Genomic DNA, 13,246 nt, shown 5'->3' with positions numbered 1-13,246 from the left:
GCAGTCTTGTAGATGGGATCCTGTCTGTAACTGGATCCCTTGAGTGTTGTCTTTTCAGAGGGGACTAAAAACTCCCAGTAGTACTACTCCCAGTAGTAGCAGCAGCAGTACGGTCAGTGTGGGATTTTGTCTCCCAGCCCCCATGCATCTCTGGGGGCTGTGTGACGGTGGTGATGGCCCCGGTCACAATGAAAAGAGAGGCCTGGAAGATGGATCAAAACAATCGTTGGGGGTGATGGAAATTATGCAAGAGGGCTCAACCCTTCTCTGTGTTTCCAAATTGACTGCCATGCATGCCCCCACGCTGTCATCTCCCCTGGGGTAATGAATGCCAGGCACTGGTTATGTTCTGTTACAGTGTGTGGCATGATTCCTGACTCACTAGGTCATTCACAGCCATGACACTTGTGAATCCCCATTTCAATGAAAACCATTTGACTAACATCACAGTTGTTTACTGGCTAAAAGACCCTGGTGGTCTTTGAATCCGTTTTCCGCCCTGCGGAGTGGATTGGACAGGATTCTATCTGCCTGGCTGGCTGTCTGTATCTCAGGCTTTGTCTAAGCTGCTCTGGGTTATTTTGAGAAGTGGACAAAGAGGAATGGGATGGTTGACATACCAAAGGAGACAGACTGGCCACCTAACCCCACTGCATGAAGGGAGCGATAGGCTGCTGGGGCACAGCATGTTCCCACAACAACCTTTTCTCTCTCCTCACACGTTTACATGTTAATCGTGCTTAAATACTGTACATAGAAGCCACTTACAATATATTTGCACATAGGGACCTGATTGTCCCATATAGTAGTCCTTTTAAAATATAAACGCAACATGCAACAATTTCAGATATTGTTACAGTTCTTATAAGGAAATCAGTCAATTGAAATAAATTAATTAGTCCCTAATCTATGGATTTCACATGACTGGGCAGTGCCACAGCCATGGGTGGGCCTGGAAGGGCATAGGACCAACCACTTGGGATCCATGCCCACCAACTGGGGGAACCAGGCCCAGTCAATCAGAATGAGATTTTCCTGACAAAGGGGCTTTATAACAGAAATACTCCTCAGGTTCGTCAGCTGTCCGGGTGGCTGGTCTCAGACGATCCTGCAGGTGAGGCCGGTTGGATGTACTGCCAAATTCTCTAAACTGACGTTGGGAGGCAGCTTATGGTAGAGAAAAGAACATAACTCTGGCAACAGCTCTGGTGGACATTCCTGCAGTCAGCATGCCAATTGCATGCTCCCTCAAAAACTTCAGACATCTGTGGTATTGCGTTGTGTGACAAAACTGCACATTTTAGAGTGGCCTTTTATTATCCCCAGCACAAGGTGCACCTCTGTAATGATCATGCAGTTTAATAGCTTCTTGATATGCCACACCTGTCAGGTGGATGGATTATCTAGGCAAAGGGGAAATGCTCACTAACAGGGATGTAAGCAAATTTGTGTACAACATTTGAGAGAAATACAATTTTTTTGTGTATGGAAAATTTCAGGGATCTTTTATTTCAGCTCATGAAACATGGAACCAACACTTTATATGTTGTATTTATATTTTTGTTCAGTATAGATTGTTAAAGTGTGACACTGCTATCAAAATAAGTGTGACTGTTTAAGAAGGACAAGTTTACTTCAGATTAGTGTAGGGATTAAAATAAAGAATTGTTGGCCACATGCCAGCCAGTCTTGTGCCGATAACTCTGCTGATAACTCTGCTAAGTGCCAGTGAGATAAAGCTGAAGATGAAGACTTTATTTCAAGTTATTTTTTCTTCTGTTTAGACAAAAACGTATAAGTGAATCGTTTTTGATTCTGCAAATCAATGTTAAATATGAAACCTTTGTTCCTCAATGACTGTGCAGTTTTAATCTTTTGCCAGGCCTTAGGTTTGCCTTCCTGTGTGTTTCACAAAAATGTGTCATTTGATAGTCTCGAAGGGTATTATCTCACCTCCATAAGAAAAGTAACCATTCTCTCACTTACAGCAAAGTGAACACCCCCCTACAGTCAAAGGAATCTCCAATGTCTAAATTCTGATAATAACCCTACACTTGTGGAAAACGTGTGTCACTGGTTAATGTCCTACAGTGGTGTTGATTGTTGTTGAATTATTTCCATGAGGATATATTACTTTACTGTTACTCACCATTCAGACATATGTGGGACTTCCATGTGTGAGTCATAGTGACAAATAATGCATTGCTCTAATAAACAGGAACCTATTCTAGACTTTGACTCAACTCTTGAGTGTGAAGAGAATGCTTCACACAAGCTGTCTGAGACTGTTTTCCACTTGGCCCAGTGGCGCTAAACCGTGGTGTGTGTGTGAGGTTAAACGCAGTGGAGGTTAAAAGCAAGTAAGTAAACGCAGTGTACCAACTTTTTTTTGCCCAACAGTTCACCAACCTGTTGCTAAAATAGGTATTGAAAGTATATGGAGCGTTTCTTTTTTTCACCCCGACTGGAGATCAGATTTCACCCATGCATTTTTTTACCACTACATCACTGGCTTTAAAAGTACACAAAGTACAGTTTATGAAGTTATATTGTTGGGTAATGATTGTCAATCATTTTATTAGAAGTACTCATTGGCCTATCATATTTCTCTTCTTTGATATGTATCTTTAAATCAAGCAGGTGCGTGCTGCCTGTAAGCACCACGAGGAGAACTGTCTAAAATGTATTCATTTATAATATTTTATTATTCTTTTTATTTCACCTTTATTTAACCAGGTAACTAGTTGAGAACAATTTCTCATTTACAACTGCGACCTGGCCAAGATAAAGCAAAGCAGTGCGACACAAACAACAACACAGAGTTACACATGGAATAATCAAGCGTACAGTCAATAACACAATAGAAAAAAAGAAAGTGTGTGCAAATGGCGTGACGAGGTAAGGCAATAAATAGGCCATAGTAGCAAGTAATTACAATTTAGCAAAATTAACACTGGAGTGATAGATGTGCAGATGATGATGTGCAAGTAGAAATACTGGTGTGCAAAAGAGCAGAAAAGTAAATAAAAACAATATGGGGATGAGGTAGGTAGATTGAATGGGCTATTTACAGATGGGCTATTTACAGATGCAGCGATCGGTTAGCTGCTCAGATAGCTGATGTTTAAAGTTAGTGAGGGAAATATAAGTCTCCAGCTTCAGCGATTTTTGCAATTCGTTCCAGTCATTGGCAGCAGAGAACTGGAAGGAAAGGCGGCCAAAGGAAGTGTTGGCTTTGGGGATGACTAGTGAGATATACCTGCTGGAGCGCGTGCTACGGGTGGGTGTTGTTATCGTGACCAGTGAGCTGAGATAAGGTGGAGCTTTACCTAGCAAAGACTTATATATGACCCGGAGCCAGTGGGTCTGGCGACGAATATGTAGCAAGGGCCAGCCGATTAGAGCATACAGCTCGTAGTGGTGGGTGGTATATGGGGCTTTGGTGACAAAACGGATGGCACTGTGATAGACTGCATCCAGTATGCTGAGTAGCGTGTTGGAGGCTATTTTGTAAATGACATCGCCGAAGTCGAGGATCGGTAGGATTGTCAGTTTTACTAGGATATGTTTGGCAGGGTGAGTGAAGGAGGCTTTGTTTGCGGAATAGAAAGCCGATTCTAGATTTAATTTAGGATTGGATTGGAATAGATTCTATTTTGGAATAGATTGTATTGTTATTCCACTTTCTCAAAGACTGACTGTACTCACACTCTATGAGAACAAGGTTGAAACAGTTAGGAGCAGGATTTTCTCAGACTGGCTTCCTGTGTGAGAGAGGGAAGAGAAGTACATCTACACTATTTCTGGCCTGGAGAAATTATAAGGTAGGAGAAATTATAAGTTAGGAGAAATTATAAGGTAGGAGAAATTATAAGGTAGAAGAAATTACAAGGTAGGATAAATTATAAGGTAGGAGGAATTACAAGGTTGAGTTGGTGTATGTAGTGGGCTCTGTATTTCTGGTTGCTGTAGTGAGGTGTTCAATATTCTCTATCCATGACAGTGAAACATGGGAGATGTGTTTGCTTTAAGTGTTATAAGGACCATACAGGCCTACATTTACCTCTTCTAGCTGTCATGTACAGTATTTCCTAAGGCAGAAATCAGAGTAGTTTGTCATCTAACCACTAGATGGCAGTAGCTACTCACATCTTCCCTTCACAGCTACACTAACATTGCATAGCATGCATAAAATAAGCGCCTGGATCCCTACATACTGATTTTGATGAGAAGAAGAAAAAAACGGTCAGGGGAGGTTCTCTTTTGCACTGTTCAACCAATCCAGCACATTTTGAGAAGGAGTTAGGACGGAGTGTCGCCTTTTAACATCCAAAAGCTGAAGTCGCGTCACAGGGTATTTTTCTATTTCCCCTGAAAACTGATCTGGTTGTTGGGGACTCAGCAGAGGTTACAGCTACACATGCACATTCCCGACCACTTTGAGAGTCAGTGAAACTGATATTTAGTTTTGTTTTTATCAACAGACTGCTTTAGTATTGGTTTGCCCTCCAAACATATAAGCAGATGATTAACACTATGTTTTTACCACAGGTGTTTGGTGGCACCTTAATTGGGGAGAAAGGGCTCATGGTAATGGCTGGAGTGGAATAGTTGGAATGGTATCAAATACATGGAAATCATGTGTTTGATGCCATTCGCTCCGTTCCAGCCATTATTATGAGCCATCCTCCCTTCAGCAGCCTCCCCCTGGTTTTTACTTTATTGCCGAACACATGGTCATGTTTATGTCACTTAGATTACTGTGGCATTGATCTGAGGGAAGAGTTTTTAGTCCTTTACAAACCTCATGTTTGCGTTCACCCCTTATAGCCTTATGGCTATAAAACTGGTCTAAACTATGTCACAACCTATTATTGCCTTAGTATTTACCAGTTCAGGTGCGTAGTTTGTGGAATACAGGAGTAACCTTCATCAGGGAACCTCACTCCTAAGGTTGATTATGCTTATCTATGCTGGATGGCATTTGGTGTTGTTACTTTTTGTGCTTCAGGGATGGGGTTTTAACTAGGCTAAACACTTGACACAGTGATACTCAAACATTATTTCCCACTCGGCACTGTCCTTGCTTGCACTGGCCCTCTTACTCACCAAGTGTTTTTTTGTACCTTTTACAACCTTCATCAATCTGTTTTTGTATTCTCTTGCAGAGCCTATGAGAAAGGAAAGAATCAAGAGTAGGAGACGTGTGTTGACTCTTCCAGACCAAGCCTAACCGGGAAGAACAGGTGAAATAACCCCTATAGCTAACCACTGTGTGATTTCCTGTATTAGTCACAGGCCAGTATTGACCGTTTCCCACTGTGAGACTTGACACGGTTTTCTTCCCTACAGTTTGTTCATTATGACACAGAAGCCATCATTACCATGGCAAACCATAGGAATGCCATTTACCCTAAAGCCCCTCCCTTTTTCCCCATCTTCTAAAATAATCTGTCCTCCCCTGCTTTTTTTTCTCCTCTCCTGTCGTCTCTTCCTCCTGCTTGTATGACTCTAATGGTGCCCATTTTTACCATACACCGTAAAATGTCGGCACACACTTTTATAAGGTTCTGATTGTAAAATGCCTTAGACAACAATTGTTGGCTTATATTCCCTAGGCCTGCTTTTCACATTTCTGATGTTGAATAGTTGCCTTTTGTCTGATTGTACTCTGATTGTACTACAAAAGTGACTGCTGTCATCAATGCTTGAAGACTAAATCTTTCCCAACTTTTAATGTCATTTCCAAATTCCAGTACAGTTTGAGAATACATGGTCAAGTCAATCAATCTGATCAAAAACACCCAATTGAAAAGAAGCGATACAACCCAAATGTTATACTATTTGATTTAATGCAGTTAGTTCTGTATTGTATCTAATTAAAAGTAGTCAGGAGTACCTGAAGGAAAACTGTCAAAAAAGATCAAACAAATGGAGGGAAAACTGAGTTCTAAAACATTGTAGAATGTTCTATCGGTTCGCTCCCTGCATGTTGCGTGGCGCAGCTGGTTGCCCCGGACAATGGTGCAGGTGAATCCTGGACTGTTTGTGGGGCAGTTCCGGATCGACCTGTTTGCTCAGCTAACTTTTTCCCAGTGAAAACATTCTCGCCATGCAGGCCTGCTGGGATCCAGGATCCTGGCGGACGGTGGCTGATCCCGGCATCCTGCATCCTGGATGCTCAGAGCAACTAAACCCCGTCCATGGAGACCCTCACCCAACAGGATTTTGAGTGCTTTGACCCCCAGGCCTCACACACAATAAGGTTAGCATGACAACCACAGTAAAAAGGAAAACAATCATTCTGCTAGATCTGGGACGGATACATAAGTATATACATGGCAACACTTGTCTGTGAGTTATGATTATAGAGGATTTCTATTGAAATGTGCCTCTGGACAAGAATGGTAAATTGCTTCAATCAATTTGCGTACTCATAAAAAAAAACGTAATACGACAAAAAAAGACAAAATATTCTTATTCTTTCACATTTCAACAGGTTCAGGTAAGATATCAACATAATATAAATTTTGTTAATGCCTGTGTCATAATGCATTCTTTTGCATTTAAATGATTTTTAAGTTAAATGTCGGAGTCAAGATTTAAATGTCAGCTCACATTAATTTGGCACCACTCAGACGCAAGGATGGAACCACCATTTTGTGTCTTCCTGTCACTCACACCAGTCCCTCAGACTCCTGCGTAGGTGCCGTTGTAGAAGAAAGGCTTGTCAGTCACACAATGACCTACGACCTCTGGGGTCCATCTCTGGACCTTCGGCTTCCCCTCTTTGTCTGGCCGGACAATGACGGTACTGCGGGATGAGAGAGAGGGGTCCTCATCGAAGAAGTTGAAGGGGCGCAGGAAGAAGCCCACAGCGTTGCCGGGCGTTGCCGTATTGGGGATGTCCTCCGAGTGGGGCACGTGCAGGAAGCCCACTGTCACCCAGGCAACCAGGTCCTACACAAAAGATATTGTCAAGTTGATTGATGAATTGATTAATTGGATTGATTATTGAGTTATACAATTACAATTCCGTAACCTGTGTAAGTAAGGAATTATACACAGTAATATCATCCAGGGTTGAGAAGCTGCTAGTATAAATCTGAGAATGAGTTGCGTTATTGATAGCAGCAGGTCTAACCTGGTTGGTGATGTTTTCATTGTTGCGGATATAGTCCTCAAAGGAGACCACAGGCTCCCAGGGGTCGTTCTGAGTGTAGATACTACTGCTGGTGGGCTCACTGTCCTTGTGCCTGGTCACAGCCAATGGGTATCTACAGAGGAAAAGTAATCCATTATCACTCTCACTAATACAGATCATATGTACTGCGCTTTAGCTTAAACTGAATCAGAACTTTCTGACAGTAGATGATTAGAGAGAGAGAGAGGGAACCAGATAGATAGATAGATAGATAGATAGATAGTAGATACGAATAGATAGATAGGATTAACGCATTAGATAGCATAGGATAGATAGATAGATAGATAGATAGATAGATAGATAGATAGATAGATAGATAGATAGATAGATAGATAGATAGATAGATAGATAGATAGATAGTAGAGCATTGATACACCACTGTATCCATTTCCCATATTCTCTGGATTATCATGGAATTGCTGTCTGTAGTTCATGGTACCTGTACGTTTTATTCATTATTTTATGCTAGGGTTTAAAGGGATGGTACCCAAACTACCCCACCATATAATTAGATGGTGACAATCTTTCCCATTCATTTTGGGTTGCGGTCTACAGCGGGAACTACTCAACAGATGGAGTGGAATGAACTGAGGTTGACTTCAGACCTCTTCTGATGTATCAAAAGTAACATTTGATTAAATTAACTTTTAGGGTTAACTATCCCTTAAACTAGCTGTGTGTTTCTGTTACCTGGACCAGCTGATGCCGTTCTCCTCTCTCCAGCCACGGGGAAGCACACTGTTGGCGTGGGAGTTGTACTGGATGCGGTAGCCCTTCTGGTGGCCCCACTTGTTCTTCTCATTGGGGTTGTAGAAGTGCACGTAGCGGGGGAACTTTTTGCCAAATCGGAAGGCTGCGCTGCGTTCCGTTTGGTGTTGCGTCTTGACGAGCTTGGATTGGACGACAGAATGTTTATGGCTCCACGGATTGGTGAAGTTCACGTACTTGAGGTCCATCGACTCAAAGCTGTTCTCCCGACCTGGACCGTTTGACAAAAGCAATCATATACTGAACAAAAATATAAACACAACATGTAAAGTGTTGATCCCATGTTTATTGAACTGAAATAAAATATCCCCAAAAATGTCCATATGCACAAAAAGCTTAATTTTCAAAAATGTTGTGCACTAATTTGTTTATATCCCTGTTAGTGAGCATTTCTCCTTTGCCAAGATGATCCATCCACTTGTCATGTGTGGCATATCAAGAAAGGGGGTGCTGCTGAGGAGTATTTCTTTCTGTCTATAATAAAGCCCTTTTGTGGGGAAAAACAAATTCTGATTATCTGGGCCTGGCTCCCCAGTGGGTGGGCCTATGCCCTCCCTCATTAAAACCTCCCTTTATTGCCATTTGTTGATTTGAAATGCAGTTGACCTAAGCACTAATGTCAAGTTCTGAAGCAGATATTGCACAGACTAGGCATACCATTTCACGTGTGATTTATCAATTGTATTGCCCATGGTGCGGAAATGAGAGCTTATTTTGTGTTTCTTGTCAATGACTCACCAAAATGGCTGACAATCTCATGTTATTGTTTTTGGCTGGGAGCAACACCCATAAACTAATTAGGAGCATCACTCATAATGCAATGTTTGACCAAAGTTCTAAAATACCTTTTAGAATCTACTTCCCTAAAAGTGTGGCCACGCGACCAGATTATTAAAACAGAACTCACCGGCAATATCAAGGTCAACCTTGTAGTGGATGAGATGAGTGTGCAGGTTACCAAGTACAAAGTTATACACCTTAGAGCCGTAGTGCAGTCCGTTAGGCGTAAAGAAGGTGGCGTGGATGTAGCCGGTGGCACTGACTCTGGACTCCATCACTCCGTTCTGGTAGAAGAGAAAGTCCCAGATGTAGTCGTAGTTATAGACGGTGGAGGTGGTACGAAGCACCAGCACGTGGTTCTCCAGACCCCCGAAGAAGTTGTAGCTCCCCTGGAAGTTACTGTTGAAGTGCCTCCTCAGAGGCATCCCTGTGGTCATTTCAAACACACACAAGGCGTTCTTGTAGCGCATGGGCTTGTCCGTGTCGTAGTAATGGTGCAGGTCTAGAAAGGTTGCGATTTCGGGGCAGTCAATGCCAGGCGCCAGCTCGTAGTCCACAGTTCCCATGGCCCAGCCAGCGTCTATGTATTTGGTCTGCATGGCGGCGGGGGTGTCGCCCGAATAGAAGGCGATGGCCTCTTGGAGACTGACCTCGTAGGCGATGCGCTCTCCATTGAAGCGCAGGTCAAAGATTTGGAGGCCGGCGGACGAGCGGACTCGGAAGGCAAAGGACCAGCCGGCGTATTCCACAAAGTTCCCATCCACGTGGTAGCGAGGGCCTTGGGGCTCTACCAGCTTTGGCCCATGAATGTCGGTGCGCGTGTTGCTGTGCCCACGGGGAATGTAAGTGGAGTACAAGTCTTCATCATCATGGTCAGGAAGCTGGACCTTCTCCAGCGTTCCCTTCTCATAACGCTCTGCCAGTTCTTCCACGCTGTCAAAGTACTGGCCATTGTACCACACCTTCTCCACCGTCCAGCGCTCAGGGTCCAGATCTTTATGGTTCACCAGGACCTCAAAGCCCACAGGGTGGATGAAGTAGCCCTCTACGAACTTCTGCAGCATGATCCAGGTCCTCCTCTCACCCGACTCCAAACCACGGGGCGCAATGTCCGAAAAAGTCAGGCAGCGGTTGGTGCAGTTGTGGAAGGAAAATCCGCCTGTGGTCTCAAACAGGACCTTGTGGACCTTGGCAGTAATCTTCTGCAAGATGTCAATGATGTGCGAGTACTCCGCCGCCGTGATGGGTCGCGACTCAAACCGAATGGGCCGGTCTCCCTTGAAAGTCTTCCCCGTGTACGAAGTAGGGAAGGGCAATGGACTCACGATGAACTCAGTGATGTTGGGCTGGGCCTGGTTCCCGAACTGCACCACCACTCTGGCCTGGCGTGTGGGCTTGGCCTGGCCCCGGTCCAGGGTCCTCAGGGCCTCGTGCTTCCGAGGCAGGTGGAGCTCCATCAACAGGATGCTGTTCTTCTTCAGGTCCTTGCCCCGGGTCGCTGTCAGACCCAGCTCTGGCTTGCCTTGCAGGTAGTCCCGGACGTCACGCATCTCACGGGGGGTCAGGTCGGCGAACATGGAGGCTCCGTGGTGAGCCCATTCCCGGCCACGAGAGGCTTCACACACGCCCAGAGCAACCAGCAGCACCAGTAGACAGCAGCACCTGGCCATGTCTATGGAGACACAACAAGTAGAGAAGACGGCCAGGAATTATTCGAGAACGTGCTCTTATAGTCACCGACAACCCTGTTCTTCCTGTTGAAATGACCCTTGCACTTGAGTTATTGAGCTATGTATAATGCTTATCAAATAAAAGCGCTTGAGTAAACCCTACACTGATCTTATAGCGTGCTTCCTCCGTTTCCTCCAGTGCTGAAAAGAGAAACATACATACTGTAGAATATCTAGCATCCAAATTGGGGACACATCCCCCCCCCCCCCCCCCCCGTTCCACCCCAAACCCCTCCCCCCACCACCCCCGTTCTCTCCACAGCTGGAAAGCAAACCTCCTTCTTCTCATCCTTCCCCTCCTCCCCCTTTCTTTACCACTCTTTTTTTCCGCTCCCTCTGGTCTTCTAACAGTATGGATCAACTTCCATGCAGTGGGGATCTTCGTACAATGTTTCCTTTCCTCCCCTCTCTGCCCTGTCTCTGTTAATGTTGCATGTGTATCGACCCCTGTCAAGTCTGTTCTGTTCTCAGCAGCACACCAATGGGTCCTCACTTGAATCTGGGACTTATGTGTTACAGATTGCCTCCTTCAAACAGTTTGATTTTATAACATGCTTATGTAACCCTATTTATGTAATATTGTGATATGCTGCAACGAGGCAGAACACAAAAAGCATGCAAATCAGAGCACTGTAGGCAGTGCACGCCTTTGTAACAAAGAAACCGACCTACCTACAGTAGGCACTTCAAACGTTGAAGGGTATTCCTGCTTCCAGCCCTGAGTGAAACAATGTTGCTTTGTCCAGAACCAGAACAGCCCAAGTAGTTGTATCCTTCCCTTTGCAGTTCAGATGGAAGAGATGTATTATGAAAACAGGGCTCAATGAGCAGCGGCTTATATTTTGCCTTCAACTTAGCAGCGGCAGAACAGGGTTGGTCACCAAGGGGTTGTAAAAGTGTTGAAATCTCAGGTCTACTGTATAGATGATTAATTCCACAGGGGGGCACGCAGAGAAATTGAGCAACAAGTGATTTTGAAATGATTTGATTAGTGTAGTACGCTGACAATTTACTTAGTAGTTCAAGTATTTATCCTGGCAGAGAATAGTGGTTCAGTACACATGAGTAATTTTCCCCTAACATGCAGGAGTCTGGAAAATGAAAGTAACACTTTCACTGTAAGCGTTTAAGGGATTATTTGACCCACAAATCAAATCAAATCAAATTGTATTGTATTAGTCACATGCGCCAAATACAACAGGTGTAGACCTTACAGGGAAATGCTTACTTACGAGACCCTATTTTATTTTTTTATTTTTTATTTTACCGTTATTTTACCAGGTAAGTTGACTGAGAACACGTTCTCATTTGCAGCAACGACCTGGGGAATAGTTACAGGGGAGAGGAGGGGGATGAATGAGCCAATTGTAAACTGGGGATTATTAGGTGACCATGATGGTTGAGGGCCAGATTGGGAATTTAGCCAGGACACCGGGGTTAACACCCCTACTCTTACGATAAGTGCCATGGGATCTTTAATGACCTCAGAGAGTCAACCAACAATGCAGTTAAAAAACATATGAATAAGAAATAAAAGTAACAAGTAATTGAAGACCAGCAGTAAAATAACAATAGTGAGACTATGTACAGGGGGGGTACCGGTACAGAGTCAATGTACGGGGGCACCGGTTAGTTGAGGTAATATGTACATGTAGGTAGGGTTATTAAAGTGACTATGCATAGATGATCACAACAGAGAGTAGCAGCGGTGTAAAAGGGGGGGGCAATGCAAATAGTATGGGTGGCCGTTTTATGAAATATTCAGGAGTCTTATGGCTTGGGGGTAGAATCTGTTTAGAAGCCTCTTGGACCTAGACTTGGTAGCAGAGAGAACAGTCTATAACTAGGGTGGCTGGAGTCTTTGACCATTTTTTGGGCCTTCCTCTGAAATCGCCTGGTATAGAGATCCTGGATGGCAGGAAGCTTGGCCCCAGTGATGTACTGGGCTGTATGCACTACCCTCTGTAGTGCCTTGCGGTCAGAGGCTGACCAGTTGCCATACCAGGCAGTGATGCAACCAGTCAGGATGCTCTTGATGGTGCAGCTGTAGAACCTTTTGAGGATATGATGACCCATGCCAAATCTCTTCAGTCTCCTGAGGGGGAATAGGTTCTGTTGTGCCCTCTTCACGACTGTCTTGGTGTGCTTTGACCATGGTAGTATGTTGGTGACGTGGACACCAAGGAACTTGAAGCTCTCAACCTGCTCCACTACAGCCCCGTCGATGGGAATGGGGGCGTGCTCGGTCCTCCTTTTCCTGTCTTTCACAATCATCTCCTTTGTCTTGATCACATTGAGGGAGAGGTTGTTGTCCTGGCACCACATGGCCAGGTCTCTGACCTCCTCCCTATAGACTGTCTCGTCGTTGTCGGTGATCAGGCCTACCACTGGTGTGTCATCGGCAAACTTAATGATGGTGTTGGTGTTGTGCCTGGCCGTGCAGTCATGAGTGAACATGGAGTACAGGAGGGGACTGAGCACACACCCCTGAGGGGCCCCTGCATTGAGGATCAGCGTGGCAGATGTGTTGTTACCTACCCTTACCACCTGGGGGCCGTCCGTCAGGAAGTCCAGGATCCAGTTGCAGAGGGAGGTGTTTAGTCCTATGGTCCTTAGCTTATTGATGAGCTTTGAGGGCACTATGGTGTTGAACGCTGAGCTGTAGTCAATGAATAGCATTCTCACATAGGTGTTCCTTTTGTCCAGGTGGGAAAGGGAAGTGTGGAGTGCAATCGAGATTGCATCATCTATGGATCTGTTAGGG

The 13,246-nt window shown here is 44.6% G+C and overlaps 1 protein-coding gene across 3 annotated transcripts; it reads right to left on the bottom strand.

The window, feature by feature from the left end:
- Window positions 1-5,708: 5,708 nt before the first annotated feature.
- On the bottom strand, window positions 5,709-11,361 carry aoc1 (amine oxidase copper containing 1). Of its 3 annotated transcripts, none has more exons than XM_023972313.2 (5): window positions 11,155-11,361; window positions 8,880-10,424; window positions 7,895-8,183; window positions 7,145-7,277; window positions 5,709-6,960 (listed from the first exon to the last, which is right to left on the bottom strand). In XM_023972313.2, the coding sequence occupies exons 2-5, from the start codon at window positions 10,420-10,422 to the stop codon at window positions 6,691-6,693; spliced, it is 2,235 nt and encodes a 744-aa protein (XP_023828081.1). In that variant the 5' UTR covers window positions 10,423-10,424; window positions 11,155-11,361; the 3' UTR covers window positions 5,709-6,690. The 3 variants fall into 3 exon arrangements, with proteins under 3 accessions (XP_023828081.1, XP_023828082.1, XP_070291791.1); XM_023972314.2 differs by having other exon boundaries at window positions 11,159-11,245; XM_070435690.1 differs by lacking the exon at window positions 11,155-11,361 and having other exon boundaries at window positions 8,880-10,632.
- Window positions 11,362-13,246: the final 1,885 nt, after the last annotated feature.

The sequence above is a fragment of the Salvelinus sp. IW2-2015 genome, linkage group LG27 (assembly GCF_002910315.2).
Source record: "Salvelinus sp. IW2-2015 linkage group LG27, ASM291031v2, whole genome shotgun sequence".
Lineage (NCBI taxonomy): Eukaryota > Metazoa > Chordata > Actinopteri > Salmoniformes > Salmonidae > Salvelinus > Salvelinus sp. IW2-2015.
Note: the sequence above shows the minus strand (reverse complement) of the source record. Positions and strands in the feature narration are given on the sequence as shown.

Coding starts and splice junctions, on each gene's coding strand:
- aoc1 (XM_023972313.2), bottom strand. CDS start 10,422: ATGGCCAGGTGCTGCTGTCTACTGGTGCTGCTGGTTGCTCTGGGCGTG. Junction 8,184..8,879: donor GGTTGACCTTGATATTGCCG/GTGAGTTCTGTT, acceptor CAAACGGTCCAG/GTCGGGAGAACAGCTTTGAG. Junction 6,961..7,144: donor ATGAAAACATCACCAACCAG/GTTAGACCTGCT, acceptor TCTTTTGTGTAG/GACCTGGTTGCCTGGGTGAC.